The sequence below is a fragment of the Pogona vitticeps genome, chromosome 6, assembly GCF_051106095.1.
Source record: "Pogona vitticeps strain Pit_001003342236 chromosome 6, PviZW2.1, whole genome shotgun sequence".
Classification (NCBI taxonomy): Eukaryota; Metazoa; Chordata; class Lepidosauria; order Squamata; family Agamidae; genus Pogona; species Pogona vitticeps.
Window position 1 is genome coordinate 107,304,380 of NC_135788.1, and position 20,914 is coordinate 107,325,293.

Here is a 20,914-nt window from a genome sequence, read left to right on the forward strand (position 1 = left end):
AAAATTGAGAAGGGATATAAACACAATTTAGTAGTGTTTATTAGTAGACATTTGTCTCTACAATTGTCTGGTCCATGGGGTCACGAAGAGTTGGACAGAACTTAACGACTAAATAGCAACAAATTAGTAGACATAATTCATACCAGGCAATACTTCAAACTTTTGAGTTCTGTTTAACATGGTGGGAAGTGATCCCAAACTTTAATCTAACCATCCTTTTAAACAACATATACAAATTTTGCAGGTTTCTCTTTTTGAATCTATATTAAAATGTTTGCAGTACAGTTGTTATCTAAAGACTATCTCCTGCTGATCTCTGGTACAACATTAATGTAATTAACATTTCGTTCCCCTGTTCAGTCTTCTCAATATATACTTCAGTACAAAACCTAATATGAAGCAGATTGTCCTAGCAATTCCTTTTTCTTTCTCTCTAGGAAATGGGCAGATCAGGGACAGAGTATCCCAGAGCATTACTGCAAAGGACACATAGCCTACCTCACCTGCTTTTTAGAACAGATGCTAAACAAATACTGAGGGGCCAGGAATGCAACCAGCAGCAACAGCACCTTCCATCAGAGGTGGGAGGAAGGTATGCATAGCCGAGCCCTTGCTGAGATACCTGCAGATGCTGTATATCTTTTGTTTTGCCCTCTTCAGTTTATAGAAAAGACTAGTCTTATAGTACCTTAAATAGTCTCATAAGCTTTCAGGGACTAGAACTACAAAATAACTATGCATAATTTGCTAGACTTTCAGGTGCTGCAAGATTTTTCTCTGTGTTTGCTTTAACAGACTAATGCAGTTAGCTGTCCTTCAGGATTTTTTTTCTCGAGTTTTGACAAACAGTGTGAAACATTTAGATCATAAAACATTGCCATTGAAACAGATTGCCAGTTGGCTGAGTATTCCACAGACAAGAGTTGGTTCATGTTAGAATAACACACGAGTCTCATGTTAAAATTATCATCCTCAGATGTAGAATTAATCATTTTTTTAAAAGTCATTTTATGTTTATTGCTTTGTAGGTACAATAAGTACAGTGTATGCCACACCTCTATATACAATTCTGTCTCTGAATCACTTCTGTGTTGGTGTCTCATAATATTGTTACAACTCTGCATATTGGTTGGTTCACTAATTATGGATGGCTGTTCACATCTCTCTCTGCAGGTATTCATAGTGAATACATGTCTGGGGATGAGTCTAATATGTTGTGTTGATTGCTTTTGTAAGATTGGCATGCATGAATGAATGAGTGGATATGTCAAAGTAGAAGTTATCATGATTTAGAAACACTTTGAATTATCAGATTTTTTAAAATAAAAAAAATCAACCCAAGGGCTGATATTCAAGAATTTCAATCCACTATTATAGCAAGATATATGCATGCTGAAACATGTAATAATAACTAAGATTTTGTTTTTTAAAAAATATGTTAGAAAGCAACTGTAGTAGGCAATGAGGTGGAAGATGATGGTAAATATTCATAAATGAGTTTGCATTCAATGACATGGAAAATATCGCTTTTTAAAACCCCAGAGCATAATTTCTAGGAGTGTTTACAGTACAGGTGGATAACTTTTCACACTAGGAACAAGAAGGCAGCATGTGGTTATTCTGTCTTTTCCTCTTTGATGGATTTTCCCCATTAAGAAAAAGATGGAAAAAGCAGTGGAAAAACAAGGAAGAGTTGTAAATACAGGATGATATATGAAGAGCATGTAAAATTAAGGGTACAATCAGATAATGATTTATGTCACTTTTTGGAGTGCCTAGAGCATGGTCTTGTTCAGTCTATTTTCCAGTGACCAGACAAAGTTCAGGAGATCATGAATCAGCCCAACCTTGCTCCGTACACAGTCTGGACCCTTTTGGTTCAGTGGCAAGGCTGGCCAGTTTTTGGAACTGATTGGGAAACGGATGAAGAAACAGTTGTGAGGCAACAGGTACTGACCGTTATGGTCACTGAACTCAATGTGTGGCCTTTTGAGCTGCATTGCACTAGATCTCAAACTCTTAACTAACACCAATCTGAGTCTTCCCAGCTTCAGTTAGCATAGGGAGCTTCGTTGTTTGCATTAGTGTTTTGTCCTGGGCCCTGAAACTTTGTGTATTTGCAGCATGTTGTAGTTTCCCCCTAGGAATGAGATTTCACAGAAGTTAAAAATTCATAAAATTACTGGGCCAAAGTAATTCGTAAGCCAGCTTCACCTGCTGAAACCACTACAGTGCAAGAGCTCTCTCCTCTTTTGTAGCAGCAAAGGGGAAAAGGAACAAAAAGTCTCCTGCTAGGTGAGATAAAAATTAATAACTGTTTACATAGACTGATGCATTCTGGAATTAAGGTTGCTTCTTTGTGTTTTAAAAGTATAAGATGCTTTCAGAAGTCACATGTGCAGAAGCTAGTAAGAGCAGTTCTTCGATCTGTATTGGATGCTATGTACCCCACACTTGTAGCGTGTGGAAAAGAAAAATTGTTCCAAGAACATTCCTTACATTTGTTCTTATCCTGTAAAAAGGGGGTGGCAGCTTTATGTCCTTTCATTCTCTGTCTCTCTTTCTGATTTTAGCACTGTTTTTACCTAGCTACCCCTTTCGCATCGTGCCACCCTCTCTGGCAGCCTTGTAACTCCATCCCTCCTCAGGGTCCACTCTGCATTTTGAGCCAGTGCCTTCCTTATATAGTATTGACGCTGGATTTCCTTCCTTTTGGGAACTTCTTGAAATAGACAGGTGGATGAGGGCCATGGCAAGCCTGCAGATCATGGAACCTGCTAGGAATGTATGGTGATCTGAACTCAGTGGTACTGGTTCATACGATGACTATTCCAGTCATGGTGGGACTGAGTGGGAAAGGAATCATTTCCCACTAAGAGGCAAATGCTAAAAATAGGAGGTGCTGCCAAAAGAGGAGGCCACAGAATGTATGATGTCAATGTTCTGTTGATTGCTAGGTTTATGGACACTTGGACCCTCAGTATTAAAAATGACATTGGCAACTCTGTACAGTACATTATACCCATGTTGAGGAGCATGTATGAATAAAGTCTTCTGCTTAGTCCCTTAACATAGCAAAATGAGGAAGAGTGCAGCTTTCGTTTGGGAAGATTCATAAGGATTGTGTCTGTATAGGAGAAGGCAGAGTAGGGCAGAACAATAGTACTGAGAATTTCTAAAACTTAGGAAATAGATGCTCATTTCAGTTTTCTTGTAACTGACATTTAGTTTTTATTAAGGGAAATTTTGTGGCCATCCTGGATTTGGAATTTTGGGAGTTGTAATCCAGAGAAGAATTTTTCCAAGCTCTGTGTCTGATCCTGGTTATCAAGAGACCAAGTGGCTTTCTATTGCTGAGTCAAGATTAGTCTGGCATCAATGCTTGGTGGTATATAATTGTTTTAATTCAAGATAGAACAAGAAAGACAGCTTTTAGGCAATTGTTATCTCCCCATTCTAATTTTTTAAAAAGTTATTTCAAATCCTAGCTACTGTACAAAATTTTCTTGCTTCTTCTGACTTCCCTGTTTAATGCCAGATAGTATACTTTGTAATTCATCTTGCTGTGAGTCTGACACTCTTTTTTAATTTGAAATATAAAGGTTCTACCCATGATATTTTTGGAAATCTGTCTGAAATTGCTGTGATCCAGCTAGTAAAATATTTGAGTACACAAGGATACTCTGCAGTTTCCTTATAATTTTTATTGTATTTTTTTACAAGTGCATCACATGATTCTTCACAGATGAGCGGACCAAATTCTGGCAGATTCCAAATTCTAAATAAACATGTACAGTGAATAAATGTATGCACAAGTACACAAATCTGCATTAGATACTTCTGGTTTAGTTTCTAGTTTGGGTTCTTTGATGTAGAAAGAATATGAACAATTGAACCCAAGGGAAAGCAGGTACAGTAGATGTGTGAGAAGAAAACAAAAGAACATCCTGACCTTACATTTAATTTAGTTCTACCAACTTTTTAAACCTCCCCCTCCGTACTCTTTGTAGACTAATGGAAAAACTTTTTTTTTACAGTGAGATAATACCTTGTCTCTACTATTATATTTGCTAATTACTTGCTTTTCTAGGTAAAAGGGTTGTTTTTCCATTTGCATAAGTGTAGGTAAAGAGTTCTGTACCTTTTGGAAGGGTAATTTGTTTTACAGGAAGTGGAAAAATAGACTAACAAAGAAGAAGAATCATCCTTATCTATACCTAGTGCCATTTATGTAGCAATCACAATTACTAACCATACAGGGTTATTTACTGCAAATGGTGGTTACTTTCCGTAACAGTCACCACCTGACAATAATTTCACCATTTGCTTGAGTCTCCTCCTGGGTTTTTTTATTTAAAAAAAAAACACCACATGCAGATTTCCCTTTTCTGAATGGTGTGGAAGAACTCCAAAATTTCAGGCAAATAATATAATCTTTGTTCTAAGAGAAGATACATGCACTTCTGTCACCCAGTTTACATTTCGTGGGTCTTATAAATGCATTTCTGTAAAATGCAGAACAAGACAAACCAAACTTCATAAAGCTGGGATTTTTTAAAAAATGTACAGTAGTGCTTATAAGTGGAGGCAAAGCATTTTTATTCAGAGAGATAATTAAAATGTTCAGCTGATCTATGATAGGAGAGTGTTTAATTGGTTAGGGTTGGTTATATCTCCCATTGTAGTGTTTAACTTAAGTTTTAATCAAAATTTCATATAAATGGGTTACTAGTGTTAGCTGCCTCTAGAATCTTTTTTTGGAAGCAGGATATGAAATGAAATAGGTACGTGTCTGGAGAGCAACCTTCAGCATTGAGTTGTTCTGCTCTTGGGATTAGGCAGTTGAATTTCGATTAGTGCCCATGTAGCTGTAAAGCGTTGTGTAGTTCCCCATGGGTGCCTCTTCACTGTAAGATAGTGTGCAAAAGATTGTGATACTCAAAACAGCCCTGGATGTGCAAGGGATGCAAATACTGTACATTATTTTATATATATAGTGATGAACACATTAAAAGTTCTTTTTTTTTTAATGATGCGTGGAATTCAGTAGTGGTTGAAAACTATTGTGAAATATGTGACCCATTACAGGTTTTGTCTCTGTGCTGTTTTAGTAGGAATTTTGTTCCAAGATGAATTGATTTTTTGGTCTAAATGGATCCTGCTTTTTGTGAGAAATGGGAAAAATTTAACTATTTACAAACAATTCTTCATGCTCTCTGTGAATCACACCATAGTCCTCGGTTCCCTTTTTGCAGAGGCTGAGAGAACACCTTAAGAGCTTCTTACAGCCTTTCTATTCTTATTTAAAAGTTGTATGTAGTTATTATTTAGCTTGACTGCCTTCTCCTCCTTTGATCTCTTCATTCTGTGTTTGTGTGTGTGGAAGAGAGAGAGAGAGAGAGAGAGAGAGTTGTAGGTTTTTCAAGCTGTTTGGCCGTGTTCCAAAGGTTTTTCTTAGTAACATTTCGCCTGTCTCTGTGGCTGGCACCTTCAGAGGATAGGAGTTTGAACCCTGTCTGTGTTCTGGTGTAGTGTGTGGGATAGTTGAGTATTTGTAGTTGTGGGATCAGCTTTTTGTCTTTTTCAGGAGATCAAGTGATTAAGGTGACCAGGGTGTTTTTTTGTTATGGGTGTATTGTTGTGATAAGGGGGGAGATGGTCTATCACTTTGATTAATGGGCGTTGTTTGATTTTTTTTGTGTGAAGTGATCACCGGTCCTTGTGGCTGGGTAGACTTCATTGATCTTTTGCAGGCTGTAGTTTTCAGTGCTGGAAGCCAGGCTTTGTTGAGTTTTAGACTTTCTGCTTTTTTTGTTTAAGCTCTGCTGGTGTTTGTGGATTTCAAGCACTGCACACACGGACCGGTGATCACTGCTAATGACACCCATCAATCACAGTGAGAGACCATCTTCCCCCCATCACAATACAACCATAACAAAAAACACCTTCATCACCATAATCACCCAATCTCCTGAAAAGAACAAAAAAGCTGATCCCACAGCTACAAATACTCAACTATCCCACACATTACACCAGAATACAGAAAGAGTTCTGACTCCTGTCCTCTGAAGGTGCCGGCCACAGAGACTGGCGAAACATTAGGAAGAAAAACCTTCAGAACATGGCCAAACAGCCTGAAAAAGAACCATCAGATCCTGGCTGTGAAAGCCTTCAAGAATACACACACAGAGAGATTGTTATAGTTGTTGTTCATTAATTAATGGCCATTGCCACCTTTTTATGGCTCCAGTGGGCCCATTCAGCAGGTGTGTCAGCTGCAGCAATAAGATCCTCCTCACCGAGGACACTCTTTAGTGCCTCAGTGAGGGGCATAAAATTCAAACCTGTGAGTTCTGTTGAAAATTCACCAAAGTAGCCAGAGACCATTAGTCCAGCTTGAAATTCTGCCTTTGAGAAAAGTCCTTACAGGGAGTTCACATCATCACCAAGGAGGCCACCTTGGCTCCAGTGGTTACTGTTTGTAAAATGCCCTCAAAACAACTTCTCATGGAGCCACTCCAAACTGATACCTCAGCTTAAACCTTTGAAGACCTAGCTACTCAAGTACCATGTGCACAGCAAACATCAGCCCCGATACCAAGGATTGCCCTCAATCTCAAGTGTCAAAACCACCACCCTCAACTTAAAAAGAGAGGAATACTGATTCAGATTTCCAACCAAAAATTGTAACAAAGAAAGCAAAAAGTTGGACACCTGCTTCTAAAGATCTGCCAACATGTAGCTGTCATCTTGCCACCACTTGCCTCAAGGTCTTGGAGGAGCGTGAGAAAGAGTGTCATGACATAGTCTGCCTGGGCTCAGCATCTGAAGGAGAGATGTCCTGCGATTGGCACCCTCTTCTGCACTTAGCCATTTGGCAGAATGGAGCGATGTCACCCAGCAAACACCTTGCGAGAGTCCAAGGACCGTTCAAACAGAGGAGTTGCTTGCCTTTCAGGAGTGATCCACTTCTGCCTCACGTTCGACCTGTAAAGAGAAAACGTTCCCTCATGGGAAGAGATGCCAAATGTTGTCACCTGCTAATGGAGGAGGCAATGTATCTTCCTAATTTCTTCTAACATGTTTCCTCAAAAATAAGGCAAGGTCTTATATTAATTTTTGCTCCAAAAAAACACATTAGGGCTTTGTGAATGGGTTCATCTTCAAGTTTTGACAAGTCCTCATTTTGCGCGGGAAAAATCACAAGAGACGTCGTCTTAACTTTTATAACTTCTTTATTAGTTACAGGCACATCAACATTATTCATGATAGGGTCGAAAAGGCTTAACTCAGGCAATGTGCCATAACTCTAACACAAAGTCCCGAACATCATCCATTGAACTCACAGGGATGCTGGGCCAAACTTCTCCGCATTGGTTGGCTTCCGAAGAGGCGCGCTCCACACTGCACATATGGTGCCGCAGCTTGGGTATTGAGCCTAGTCTCCTTCGGGAGGAGGAGTATTATATCGAGAGTCCAATCTAATTACCTGCCGACCTCTCCCCATAATTCTAGGGAAAAACGATAACAGACCATTCTAGCGTTTCATATTTCACCTCTCTTCCTTATTTCGAAATAGGATCTGGTAACAGCCCGTCTAACTTTAGGTTGGGGAAGTCTCTCAACAACTCCTGTGTCTTCGGCCTTTCATATTTCCCTTAACCTCTCTAGTTCTCTCTTCCGTTTCCACAACTCCAATTCTACCTCAAACCGCCGTTCTCCTTGATTACTTACGCCCTCCTCCCAGACTGACAGCTCCTTCTCCTCCCCTTTCTTGCTCCCGCGCTCTTCTACCAGACTCACTTTAAATTTCCTGCCGCGTTCCGTTTTCCCCTCTTCTGAAGCTACGTTCTCCCTTTGGTCCGCCTGTTCTGTTTCATTCTCAGGTTTTTCTTTACCCCCCTTTCCTTCTTCCTCTTGAGATGGCACACTCTCTTCTGGGCCACCTTCACAGGCTTATTTTCAGGGGATGTTTTATTTTTTTTCATGTACAACAATCTACATTTATTCAAATACAGTCCTGTCATCTTCTTCTGGTTGCTGCACAATGGAAGAGGGTGGGGCTTCACTTAACTGGGGCTTATTTTTGGGTAGGGCTGATATTAGGAGCATCCTGAAAAATCATACTAGCACTTATTTTCAGGACATCTGTGCAGAGCTTCAGTTTCCAAATCGCCAGAACCAAGGCTCAGAATTTGGTTGCCAAAGTCACCTAAATTGAACAGATCTCACCATGCTGACACACTCAGCATCAAAGTTGTCTCTGAGAAGGAGACATCACCTTTGTTCCTCCTGTACTGACCCCTCCAGCATGGTTTCAATGGCGAGGTCCCAGGAACTAGAATAACCTCTCCAGGTAGCCCACCATACTGAGTGTTCTCCATCCTGGTCAGTCGCTAGATCTCTGGTTATCAACCACGAAGCAGCAGTACACATCTACCTGCTCAACTAAGTCACTGGCAAGGAAGACAGTGGAGTCCCATTGGTTTTGATGCCATCGGTTTTTATGGCTTGCCATCAGTGTTCTACCCCTGTTGAGGTCCCCAGCACTGCAGCCAGTTGCAGATAAACCATGGGGAGAACTTGCATCTGCCCCCAAAGCATCTAAGCACTCTCAAAACCGAGGATGGACTGGCTCTTGGTATCTTAGCAGTGCCTTCAGTTGGTGGAATGAGTACATGTTCACAGACAAACAACTTGAAGTACCCATTTCAAATAGATCTATTTGGCAAGTAATGTGAAACCAGATACAACTATTAAAGTATATGCGCGTTAACCATGGTTTTTCTACAAATCTTTGAGCACTGCCTGTAGTAGGAATATGCTCACAAGTTTTTTTTTCCTGGATTAGTCCTCACTGTATGGGAAAATACGGTTTATCACTCCAAATCTCAGTGAGCAGTTCTTCCCTGCAATCCAATGCCGGATGCATAGTAACAGAAGGGAAACAGAACAGTATGTCCTGGATAAGATGATTTACTCTGTGGCTTATAGTGCCAAAGTTCGGTCCTACACATGTCAAGTAGCAATATATTCATTGTCCCAAATGACATCTTTCAGCACTTGACTGGCTGTGATGTATTTGGCTCTTTTGTTTCAGGAGCTCTGAAGTTGCCTTGCTGGAACAAGCTTTAGTCCCAGTTCATGGTGAGTTAACTCCAGCTACTGGGAAGACACTGAATGACAGCTTTTTTGAAATCCTGCTTCGAAGGTGAGGAACCATTGTACTTGCTACGTACACAGTTTTGACAGGAACATTTAGGCATGCATTGTTGTTACTCTTTGTATAACATGAGACACATATATTTTCTGTTTATCAGGTTGTAGCTTTCTATAATGTGAAATTAATGTAGTTTCCCTTGCTTCTTGTGTCACTGTATTGTTACCTTTTGTTCAGCAAGTTACTTGCAGCCACTGTCTAGATAGAAATAGGCCTAGGAGACAACAGTATATGCCAAAGACCTAGATCACATGAACTCTAAAAATAATTTCTGAGCCATTCCTTCACTACTCAGCAACCATATCTAGCTTCAAATGTTTGGAATTAGAACTAAGCATCTCCAAGGCAGATAGTGTGGCTTCTAGGCAAGTACTACTTTCATTTAATTTTAGTACGGGGAAACAAATTAGTTGTCTTTCTGGTTAGTAACCAGACTTTCTGGACAAAAGATGTCCTGTCAGCTCTGTAATTCCCTATTGAGCAGCATTGACATAGATGCCACAAAATGGTCTCAGCTCCTTTCCCTTCAGCTGAGTAAAATTGGACCAGTAATAATGCATATACCCAGCAAATGAGTGTTTTTGTCTTTAATGTTGAAGAACCATAACTTAATGGGAAAGATAATCAAGAGTGAGGGGTAACTAGCTGTTTCTGCCCCCATTTATGTGAGATTTGCTAATTTTCTAGTACAGTAAAGCATTGCTTTTTGGACTTCAAAAGGTAGAACCTTCTCTAAAATATTCCAGTGAAACAGGATTGTAACTTTTGTTTTCAAGCTTTGACACTAAAGTACAGAAAAAGCAAGGAACATACATTTTGAAGGCTGTATTATGTATAGAAGCAATCATCTTTCCCATAAAAAGGGATACAAATGGAGTCTGATTCTCTCTACTCTTATACATTCTCACATGCTTTCTTTTCCTGAAGCAGATGATAAGTACATTGAATCTGAACTGTGCCATGCTACAAATCATGAGGCAATTTTTATTGTCATACCTTGTTGCCTCATTATACCTAAGAGTAACCACAAACTCTATCTTGTGAAAACCCATGATACCCGAAATATCTCATTTGCTGCCTTATCTGAAATCTACAGCTACTGCCACTGGCTCTAGAGACTCTTAATTTTTTCCATCTTTCCTAGGTTTTTCCCCCCTCTTCAACTGCCTATCCAAAAGCTGTAACTGCTGTGGCTTTATTTAATTAGTGGCATGAAATCTTTCCCCAAAATAATAAAGAACAATGTCTTCTCTCCACACAGGTTGCTGGATGTCCCCTTAGGCTTCTTGCTACTGCACATCATGCAGAAATGGGTGTTTCCTGGGCTCCTACTTGCATGTATTTCACTGCTAATAATGGGCTACTTGGTTCTACCTTTCAACCAACATCCTGTCTGGATTGAACCCAAAGGAAATCCTTGGCCTCAGCTGCATTTGCAGTATCTACGACCACCACCTATCTAACCCTTCCTCTTCTCAGTTTTTGTAAAGGAAAATAAGTTGACTGAGAAGATCTAGGAGGCAAATTAAAAATCTGTGAAAACAAACTGAGTGAATTACTTCCAAGTTCAGTCTGTAGGTGGGGACAACACTTTAAAAATATTTTGTTTTATATGACCCCCTTAAAGAAGAGTACAGTACATCTTTGAAATGTTGAAGTTGGCACAAAAATAAAGACATTTTCTGCTATCATATCACCAGTAGCTAATGGGATGCTACTCATACCTTTTAGACTGCAATTTTAGAAGTCCTGTATTATGTAGAGTCACTGAAACCTTTCTGAGAAAGGGTATGTGTACTTTCCTAGTTACAGAAATAAGATTCATAACTATGCATTGTTTATAGAAGTCTTGTCTACACATGGACCCTTGGCTATATCCATACAGGTGGCTCCTAGTGTTACCTAATAATTGTTTTTCTAGGTATACATCTGACTAGGTTCTGTCAACAACAATGAACATGCTCATTTAAAGCTCATCATATATTCATTATAACTGTTCTGATTCCTTTTAACTTCCCCCCCCCCAAAGCCACCAGCCATTCTCCACTATGCACTGTTATCCTTTTTCTGGTTCTTTGTTCCCTCAAGAATCAGCCAAGTACCCAGACCTCCTTTATTCTGACCCTGACAGGAATTTACAGTCACTATTAGACTTGGAACTAATAATTACACATTAAATGTAAATTTCCCAAATTGTTATTTACCAGGTATTGTTAAAGATGAGGTGATGTCTCATTCTTCCTCCATCTTCTCCTTCAACAGCTTTTTCTCAAAATTTATTTTCTGTAGTCAGCAGTGGTCAGAGTTAGTTCAGTAAAAGGCTGCACTGCCCTCCCTTTCTACAAAACTTCTCCAGTCACATTAGCAGAATCCTGTGTTTGCAGAGCTAAAGTACAGTCTCACACTCAGGATATTGTTTTAGTTGTGTTTATAAGAAGACTGGATATTTACTTTTCTTAAATTGGTTGAATTTTTAAAAAATCTGCAACAGGACAAAGAGTTAACATACATAAAAGCATTTAGAGACTTCCTGAGTCACATCGCCTCTTCTACAAAATTGTTTTACTCTGGAGATTTGTGATGCCAATGCTTCAAACTTCTTTTATATACATTCAAAAAGGAGACTCGTCTACTATCTGATCCTTCTCATAATATTAGGACTGCAACACTGGATTACAGGAACCTGTGTGCCCATGTTCACCCCCCAAAAATAATGCTGAGTTATCTGTTCCTTTCACCAAACCAAGCCAGAACAAATCTAGATCAACCATTCTCAAGATGGGCCATAGAGAATGGTGCCCCCCCGGAAGCCACGGCACATTTGAAGGGGGCCACAGACTGGAAATAATTCTTCACACACCATATTATAAAGTTCACTGTGGGACTTACACAATCCTGATTTTGCCTGTATTTCCTTCATACGGAGTTAAGACTGCGGCAAAAAAGATTGGCAGTGGCTGATCTAGATCATCAAATTTCTGTATTTGGTGTCTTTGGCTGACTGAAATTAACCTTCCAGTGTATTTCTGGATTTTTCTACTACTGATTTCAGAACAATCAAATATTAGAAAGGAAGTGACTCCAGTACTAGATATGTTTCTTCAAAAGCAGTAGAATCCATTTGCCAAAGTTAAGCAAGAAATGTCCACCTATTTACATAAAAATACACTTGAAACCCTCCACCAAAGAAAACACCTTTTTTACAGAAGGAACAGTCTGCTTTTCCCTTGTCAGCCACCTCTAGTGAGACCCATGTTGAATCAAAAAGATCAAATGACTAGAAGAAAAGCAGAGAATGAGATATGCAAATAATTCAAGGAGCAGGATGTGTCCAACTCAAACATGCATGGCTATTGTGATTCTTGGGAAAATTAGAAAGATGCCCAGTTCTTGTGTATTAACAATTTAAGGCAAGACAGCTTGCTCAAGAAAGCTGGCAGTGTGGGAGCAAAGCGGATTATGTGGCAATGCAACCGATTTAGCTATAACAGGAATAAAGTATTTTAGGTTATTGTATGGGTACTGAAGTAAACAATACTGTGTGGGAGCAACAGCAGCTGAAAATTCAGCTGAAGAAACCCAAATCTGATATGAAAAACATCCAGGCTGAAACAGGCCACGGTATGAAGTGTTTGCTGATCCAAGGACCGTTCTAAAAAGTCATTTCCTCTAAAACATTTACAGATTCCCTATTTCCAAACAGCCTGCTCCAGGAAGAACAGTAGCCAAGACTACTAGCGGTTGCACATTTGAAAGAAAGCATTCCTCTAGTTTTCTGAAATGGATACACATTCCCATTTAGAAAAAGAGGCCGCATCTGATAAATCAGGTAGCTTATTCACAGGTTTATTCCAAGTGGTGGCATTTATTGTACAGTTCCTCAGGACTATGGAAAAATATCAGGTAAGAAAGAATTCTAAGGGTTTTTTAGGAGAGGGAGAGGAGAGAATGGTCAGATACACAATAGGACAGATGATGCTGTTAAGCATACTGGAGTTATTACAGTTCATACTTCCTCTGTTCTTTTCCTGATAATTCTGCTCCCTCAAGGACCAGGCAACATCAGGGGAAACCAAAGAGGAAAAGCCACATTTCAGCTTTCTGTTGCTAAACTACTTAACATTACTTTTGTTGTTTAGTCGTTAAGTCATGTCTGACTCTTTGTGACCCCATGTCTTCCACTGCCTCCCGGAGTTGGGTCAGATTCATTCTGGTAGCTTCGATGACACTGTCCAACCATCTCGTCCTCTGTCGTCTCCTTCTCTTGTCCTCACGCTTTCCCAACACCCAAGGGTGTTTTCCAGGGAGTCTTCTCTTCTCATGAGATGGCCAAAGTACTGGAGCCTCAGCTTCAGGATCTGTCCTTCCAGTGAGCTATACTTCCCCAAAGAGCAACCATTTAATAGTTTCTTCAGCAGTGACCGATTATACTAGGATGCTTTACTTGGTGTCAATATTAAACAATGTTCAGATAACAGTAACATTTTTAACATCCATCAGATACTGCTTTCTATTAGTTAACCCAATCTACCTCTCCCTCAGGTTTCAATACTGTCCCATCTTCATACATGTATGATAAAACATGATGAGCAGAAGGACCACTTCCCCTATCATTTGAAAGCAGTGAGCCTTTGCTCATAAGTTATGAAAAACGGGGGTGGGAAGAACTGACTAAATATAGAAATTCGGCAACCCAGAAGAACAACCGAGCACCATCTATTTTAATACAGCGGGAGAAAAGTCAGCTACAGAGACGAATTGGCTTTCCATTGTTTTCTCTTGCGGCATTTCTCATTGCCACCTTCAAAGAGATCATCTTCTCTGTGCCTGCTAGCACAAAAGACAGCACCAAGTCTGTGTGGTTTGCTGTTCAGTCCCGCAGAGAACCAAAGGGAAAATGCTACAAAAATGAGAACGGCTCCTAAGGTTCTGACAGACATTGCCTTCGTGCTATGACTTCCATCTCACCTGCAGGATCAACCTATGTTGACTCACTCTTTAGAAGTGACCTCTACAATTCTAAGGATAGGAAACATGATGTTTTTTTTTAAGGGGTAAGATGCAATAGGATCAAGTAATCGTTACAAAGCATCATTGTATCAGATGTAATGTCCCAGTTTTAAAAATAGGAAAATAAGTGACATTTTGAGTACTCCACCACCTTCGCCTTCCAGCCAAAAAGGTTGAGGGGCATGGCCATTAGAATTTGTTCAGCAGCTTGGGTAATACCCAAACTCAAAGGGTTTTTCACACTCCCAACAGTGCAGCAGCGTCTCTCCTTCAGAGAATAATACACTTCCTTTTGGAAGATTTCTTCTTGCGCCCATTGCTGATCTTTTCCTTGTGTTTCCTGATTTCTCGCACCAGGGTATAGAAAGCATCTTCCACTCCCTTTAAGATGAATAAGGAGAGCATATAAAAATGAAGGAAAAAAAACATCAACAGAAGCCGTTGCTAGTTCTCCTATTTAAATACTAAATACAGGTGATGTTTTTTGTATACCAGATTCCAACATCTATAGTGGAGCAATCCGATTCTTAGGGCCAGCCAGAATGTTACAAATTAAGGAACAAACTTTTGGGTACTGAGCCATTATGGGGTGGGGGAAACCACAGCATTGCTATCCTTGTTTGTGGGGATGAGAATCATGGCATGCTTGCCTACAAGAATATTTCCCACTGCAGACCCTTTCCATTGATACAACCGGATCATAGCTAATAAGCCATTCACCAACACCTACTTTTGGGGGCAGAAAATATCTGGTAAGATATATATATATATCTGGTAAGATATATATATATCTGGTAAAATATATATGATTCAGTTTGCTCCTAACACCATTAAAGGCACTGAGTAGGACGCAGGGATGATGCTCTACTGGCAGAACAGTGAGATATATGCCCTATTCAGGTATTATGCTTGAAATTGGGCAGGGCTTGAAGAATGGTTGTATCAGCAAAACCCAGAATTTAGTCCAGTGTCTGACACTAGAATCCCAGCAAATTGGGGGACATTCGCCTGTCCACTTGTACAGTTACACACCTGTCTAGTTTTGGCAGAGGTCTCTACAAAGGGGATTCCATAGCTTCTGGCAAGCTCCTGAGCCTGTTTAGTATCCACCGTCCGAGAGGGTAAATCACACTTATTGCCAACAAGCACCATAGGAACATCATCAGAGTCCTTCACACGATTGATCTGTTCCCTGGAATTACACAAAAGGAGAACAAGGTGCAAATAAAAGATATTTGCAGTTCACTGCTGTTAATAGAATATGAAACAGCTGTCCAGCTTTCCCTGGCTATTTTCTTCCCACTGATGTCCAACTTAGGTGGGACATACAGATATATGAATTGCCCTTCTCCCCCCCCTTTTTTTGCATTTTCACCCCCAAACCTCAAGAAATCTGTAATTTTGGATGAAGGAACTGGTTAACCACCTCCTTCTGGTCCTTCTGTTGCTGCTGTAAATCTCAGGACACCAACCACTTTCTGCTATAAAAATAGTGGAGAAATTCAGTTGGGCTGGGTAATTTTAAGGGGAAGACGATAAGGACTAAAGTAATGGAAGAGCCCCTGTCCCTCCAGTTACTTCTCCCTTTCAATGTCCCAAATTTGCCTTTGGCTTGCCTGCTCCCCTGTTAAGTGTCAGAAATAAACTAAAATGTTTGAAGAACAATCTAACTGAGTTCTAAAATAAAGGAAATACCATTCTACAAATGGAATAAATAAAATAAAGGATGCATATCCACATTAGCTCACAGGTTTCAATGTTATTGCACTGGTTTCCAACCTTGGGTAAGGTTGCAGACTGCAACTCCCCAAAGCCTTCACCACTAGCTGTGCTCCTGGGCGTTGCAGTCCAAGAACTGCTATGTTACTGTATAATTGTACCACTCGAAATGGAATTGGTTTACAGCTGGATTGTATATTTAATTCTTGTGAGCTTTTAGAACACTACTAGACTGTGAAACAAATGCTTCTTTATCTCAGTTTTTGCATAGAACAGAACTCTCTCTACCAACAATATCGTAGCAATTCTTCTAACCTAAGACTATCTCTCCAATGAACAGTGATATTAACAGATGCTAAACTGATATTCTACAGATACCTAGCTGTCATCTAACCTGTAGTGGTGAACATCTTCAAAAGACTTTGTGTTGTTGATTGCAAAGACACACAGAAAGCCTTCTCCTGTTCTCATATATTGATCACGCATAGCACTGTATTCTTCTTGCCCAGCTGTATCCAAAATATCTAAGAGACAGGTCTCTCCATCGATTACGACCTGCTTCCGATATGAATCCTAGGTGCAGAAGCAACAACAGGTGAACCGTTAAGAGAGATTGAGAGAGAAAGAGACAGAAAGTAAAGGAAATGGAAACAGTGACCTCAAAAATTACATGGGGAGGAAAATTACAACAGGAAGTTTCAGTAACATGACTGAAGACGAGAGCTTTGTCAATGGCTAGAGGGAAGCAGAAACTACTCAGATATACCGAGAAGATGGTAGTGCTGTAACAATGAACAGCAGCTCTCAAAAAACAGCACACTGTGGAGATGGAGCAATGGGCAAAAGGCACAGAACGTCAATATTTTAGAAGCCCAAGGAAGAGATCTGAGAAAGCTATACAATCTAAAGCCCTGAATATAGCAGGTAAGATAAAGCTAATGGGAACACAGAAGATGCTTCAGTCTTCAGTGCTGGTGAACATATGAGCCCATCACCATTGTTAAGATTGCATACCTCAATTGTGGGGTCATACTCGTCCACAAAGTGATTCTGGATCAACTGTATGGTAAGTGCACTCTTCCCAACACCACCAGCGCCCACCACCACCAGTTTGTATTCTGTCATCTCTGCTAGTTTCCAAGGCAAGCTGAACAAAGGAAAAGGAAGTATGTTCAACCTAGCACAACGCATTGCAATATATTTTTCATCTTACCAAGAATTTATATAAAATCTGGTGTTTTCTGTCAAATTTTGCCAAATATTTCTTGCTACCAAACTTAACACATTAATATGCTCATCTTTCAAAGTACAAACTGTTTACATATTGTAACAGACAAATCTAACTAAGAGTATTGTCCCCCACACACCCAAATGTAAGACTCATGTGAGACTGCTAAGACTTTTTCACAAAATAAATACTGATATTTATTAGCTCCTACTTATACAGGACTTGGGAGTCCAGCTTAGAGAAATCCAAGGTATAACCTGGAACTAGTATTATTCAAAATGCCACTAACAGTTTGCAAAATACAACAAGATAGGTGTCTGCTTCAAGGAGGTCACAAAGCAATGTATGTCACATGGAACAGGAACAGAAGAGAAAATGAGGCTGAGAAATAAGATGCAATTCTTTATGTGACATTCGTTCAGACTTGCTTGTATTGGAACAAGGAGGCTCTGCCTCTAGGGGAAAGCAGAATATAGGTGATGTCTGGTGGCATGTGCTGTTACGTGTTGTCAAGTTACTTCCAACTTACGGCACTGTATGGCCTAATTACTTTCAGAAGGTTCTACCATCAACAGTCCTGCTCAGCTCCTGCAGTGCAGTGCCTAGAGTGGCAGACTAGAGCTCAAGAGATCTGGGTTCAAATCCCCACTCAGCCACAAGAAGTCACTGGGATGCCTGTGACCATGGTAAAACTACTCCTTAAATAGCTCACATATCTTGATACCCTCCCAAAGAAAACGTGAATCAAGATGCAGTTTTGCAGCACATAGCATCAGGTTTTGCTAAGTGACTCCATTTAATTAGATTTTCATCTTTTTCTATTACCATCAACTTTTCCTGGCATTATTGTCTTTTCCAGTGAATCCTGACTCCTATTCAGAGTTGGGCCTTGATTTATTTTAGAACCCAAAATGCACTTGTGTATCTGTAAAGCTCTGTTCCAACACTATAAATCCATTCCCCCCCCCCCAACAGATTTCTTCATTTCCTGCTTTCACATCCCAGTGGTATCCAGAGTTTAGATTTGGCCACTTAATAGATTTGCTAGTAGGCTTAGGCCTGCAAATCAATACCTGATGAGCACAAGCTACACATTTAGACCAAAGGCAAAGTACAAAAGCTCTGTTCCATACTTGTCACAAGATAAAACTACTTCCAGGGGCTACAAGGTAGCACATTCCTACCATGCCATTCAAACCCTGCGCTGCAGCCTCTCCTTCCCTGTTTTAGTGAGTGCTGCCCATAAAGGAAGCTAATATTCTATCCTAAGCTTAGATATTAAGAGTCAGCCCTTAATAGAACCCTCGCCCATAAGCAGCAACATTTTCCAAACTCATTATCTAGAAACTTTTGCTGTTTTTTCTGCAGAACAAACCGAACCAGCAAACACGATCATCACTCCGTGCAAGCAGAAGGCATCTTACTTGTTTCCCCCAGTCTCCTTTGAGGGAATGCGGATGGCGTGACAGGGAGAGTGGTATAAATGGGCCTAGAAGCTTGCAAGGAATTGGAATCGGGGCAGAATTAATACTGGCCCGGAAGGAAACCTGCTCATAGACAAAACTTAAGGCCTTACCAGGATGGGGGAAGAAAATACTTGAGAACCAAAAGTAATTTTTAAAAAAAATGAACTGCTGGGTGGAGTTCCGGGACCACCTCGTTTTTAGGTTGCAACACCTATGCTGGAAATCCCAGCCTTCTTTCGATGTTCATCATCCGCGCACTAGTTCTCTGGGAGCCCTACTCCAGTTGCGCGCGCATACACTCCAACACACACCTTTGTAATGTTTATGCCCCGGTCTCCCCCCACCCAAGAGGTGCCCCACCCCGGCACCGATCTTCCGAAGGGCTGTGCATCCTCCAGAAGGATTGCAACCGAAGGCAAATCCGTGCACCAGCCTCTCTCTCTCTCCCCCCCCCCATGAATAGCTATTTCCACCCCTCTCTGCCCCTCTCCAAGCGCAGACCTTCCAAGTGCCCCACCCCTCAATTTACAGGCGACTGTCAATCAGGCCCATACCAGCCCCTACCCCCCTACCCCCGAGATGTACTCACTCGCCAGGGAGGGGGGGAAAGGAGGAAGGGAGGGGGGCCCCGAAAGACTCAGGTTATCATACACCCCCCATGAGGTGGGGGGGAGGAGGAAAAGAAGCTGGCAGCCGCAGCGCGCGCGCGCACGAGCGCTCTCCCCTTCTTCCCAGGCCAAGGGCCCCGGGCCGGCAACGGAAAACCCCCCTCCCTCTCGAGAGCGTGACAGCTCCCCTTTGCACCCCCGCCAGGCGCCGCGGTCCAACCAATCGGAACTCGGCACAAATCCGGATGGGCCAATCGGCGTCGCTGGAGTCATAGAGACGAGGGGAATGGGTGAGGCTAGAGAAGCTGCTGGATTGTAGGAGAAACCAGGGCGGGGAGCCTGCGAGCGGAGAGAAAGAGAGTCAGCCGGAGGTGGCACGGCCTATGAAAGGGGAGGGGACAGAGTTTAAAGGGGCAGCGCCTCTTTTCTTTGGGAGGGGTCTCTTTCGCTAGCTGTGCCTTTCGTTGTTGTTATGTCCCAGGGAGCCGCCTCCGGATTTACTGCGTAACTGTGGATGAACGTCCTGTCCTCAACAGCCCTGCTCAGCTCTTGTAAACTCAAGCCTGTGATTTCCTTTAAGGAGTCAGACCTTCTTGTATTTGGTCTTCCTCTTTTCCTGCTGCCTTCCACTTTTGCCAGCATTATTGTCTTTCCAGCAAATTTTTCTTTCCCATTATGTGCTCACAGTATGACAATCACAGTTTTGTCATTTTTGCTTCCAGAGGTAGTTCAGGCTTGATTTGTTGTAGGACCCACTTGTTCATCTTTCTGATAGTCAAGGTATCTCCAGAGGTCTCCTACAGCACCAAATTTCTAGCAAATTAAGTCTTTTACTGTCAGCTCTCTTTACTGTCCAGCTTTCATAGTGATAGGGAATACAATAGTGTGGATTATCTTGCTAATGTCTCCAAGATAATGTGGATTATTCTGATAATCTTCATAATGTCTCCAGTGTGACATACTTACACTTGATGATCCTTCATTGCTGTTCCTCTGAGTTTCAGTCTTTTTCTGATATCTTGGCTGCAGTCTCCTTTCGGACTGGTGACTGAACCAAGGTATGCAAAATCTCTATTTCAATTTCTTCATTGTATACATCCTGTAATTCTACAGAAGTCAGGATTTTTGTCTTAACATTTAACTGCAGTGGTGCTTTGGCACTTTCCTAGTTGCTGGAGGAGGCAAGGAAGAGCAGGCCGAACTCCTGCCTGGACTGGAGCACTGCCAGAGAAGGAGGACCCTGGCAGCCCACTATGTCTTGTGAGTTGGCCAGCCAGATGGAGGGAAGGTCATCTCCCAAATTGGCTACTGCAATGCACTCTACATGGGGCTTCCCTTGAGGCTGACCAGGAGACTACAGCATGTCCAGAATGAGATGGCCCTACTGGGGGCTGGTAGGAGCAAGTTTGATCACATATCCCCAGGTCTGGTTTGCCTGCACTAGTTACCTATTGTGTCCCAGTCAGGTTCAAAGTTTTGATGCTCGCATAAAACCCCCTTCATAGTCTGGATCACAGGACTTGTCAGAGTGGCTTTTCCCAAGGTCTTCTACCCACGTCACCTGTTCCTCCCAGGCTGTGCTACTCCTGGTGGCCACTCTAAAGGAGGCCAGGAAATCAACCACAAGAAGCTGGACCTTCTTCACTGTGGCACCCACACTTTG

At 41.4% G+C, this 20,914-nt stretch overlaps 2 protein-coding genes across 11 annotated transcripts in view; one reads left to right on the forward strand and one right to left on the reverse strand.

The window, feature by feature from the left end:
- The window catches only part of KASH5 (KASH domain containing 5), a 36,352-nt gene extending 22,957 nt beyond the window's left edge, over positions 1–13,395 (forward strand). For all 8 annotated transcript variants that reach the window (XM_020792733.3, XM_073004560.2, XM_020792739.3 and 5 more), the window contains 3 exons: positions 438–592; positions 9,101–9,211; positions 10,482–13,395. In XM_020792733.3, coding sequence (XP_020648392.3) covers positions 438–592; positions 9,101–9,211; positions 10,482–10,683 — 468 coding nt within the window. In that variant the 3' untranslated portion in view covers positions 10,684–13,395. The remainder of the gene's footprint in view (positions 1–437; positions 593–9,100; positions 9,212–10,481) is intronic.
- Positions 13,046–19,422, reverse strand: LOC110078528 (GTPase KRas). Of its 3 annotated transcripts, none has more exons than XM_020792814.3 (5): positions 18,754–19,422; positions 16,964–17,096; positions 16,344–16,522; positions 15,263–15,422; positions 13,046–14,611 (listed from the first exon to the last, which is right to left on the reverse strand). In XM_020792814.3, exons 2-5 carry the CDS (start codon positions 17,072–17,074, stop codon positions 14,501–14,503), a joined length of 561 nt encoding a protein of 186 aa, XP_020648473.1. In that variant the 5' UTR covers positions 17,075–17,096; positions 18,754–19,422; the 3' UTR covers positions 13,046–14,500. The 3 variants fall into 3 exon arrangements, with proteins under 3 accessions (XP_020648473.1, XP_020648472.1, XP_078233128.1); XM_020792813.3 differs by having other exon boundaries at positions 19,233–19,421; XM_078377002.1 differs by having other exon boundaries at positions 18,602–19,158.
- Positions 19,423–20,914: the final 1,492 nt, after the last annotated feature.

Excerpts from the sequence above, each read along its gene's own strand:
- LOC110078528 (XM_020792814.3), bottom strand. The coding sequence starts at position 17,074 with ATGACAGAATACAAACTGGTGGTGGTGGGCGCTGGTGGTGTTGGGAAG. Across the intron at positions 16,523-16,963 it reads AGTATGACCCCACAATTGAG|GATTCATATCGGAAGCAGGT; the intron begins GTATGCAATCTT and ends TTCTGCACCTAG. Across the intron at positions 15,423-16,343 it reads GAAGATGTTCACCACTACAG|GGAACAGATCAATCGTGTGA; the intron begins GTTAGATGACAG and ends GTGTAATTCCAG.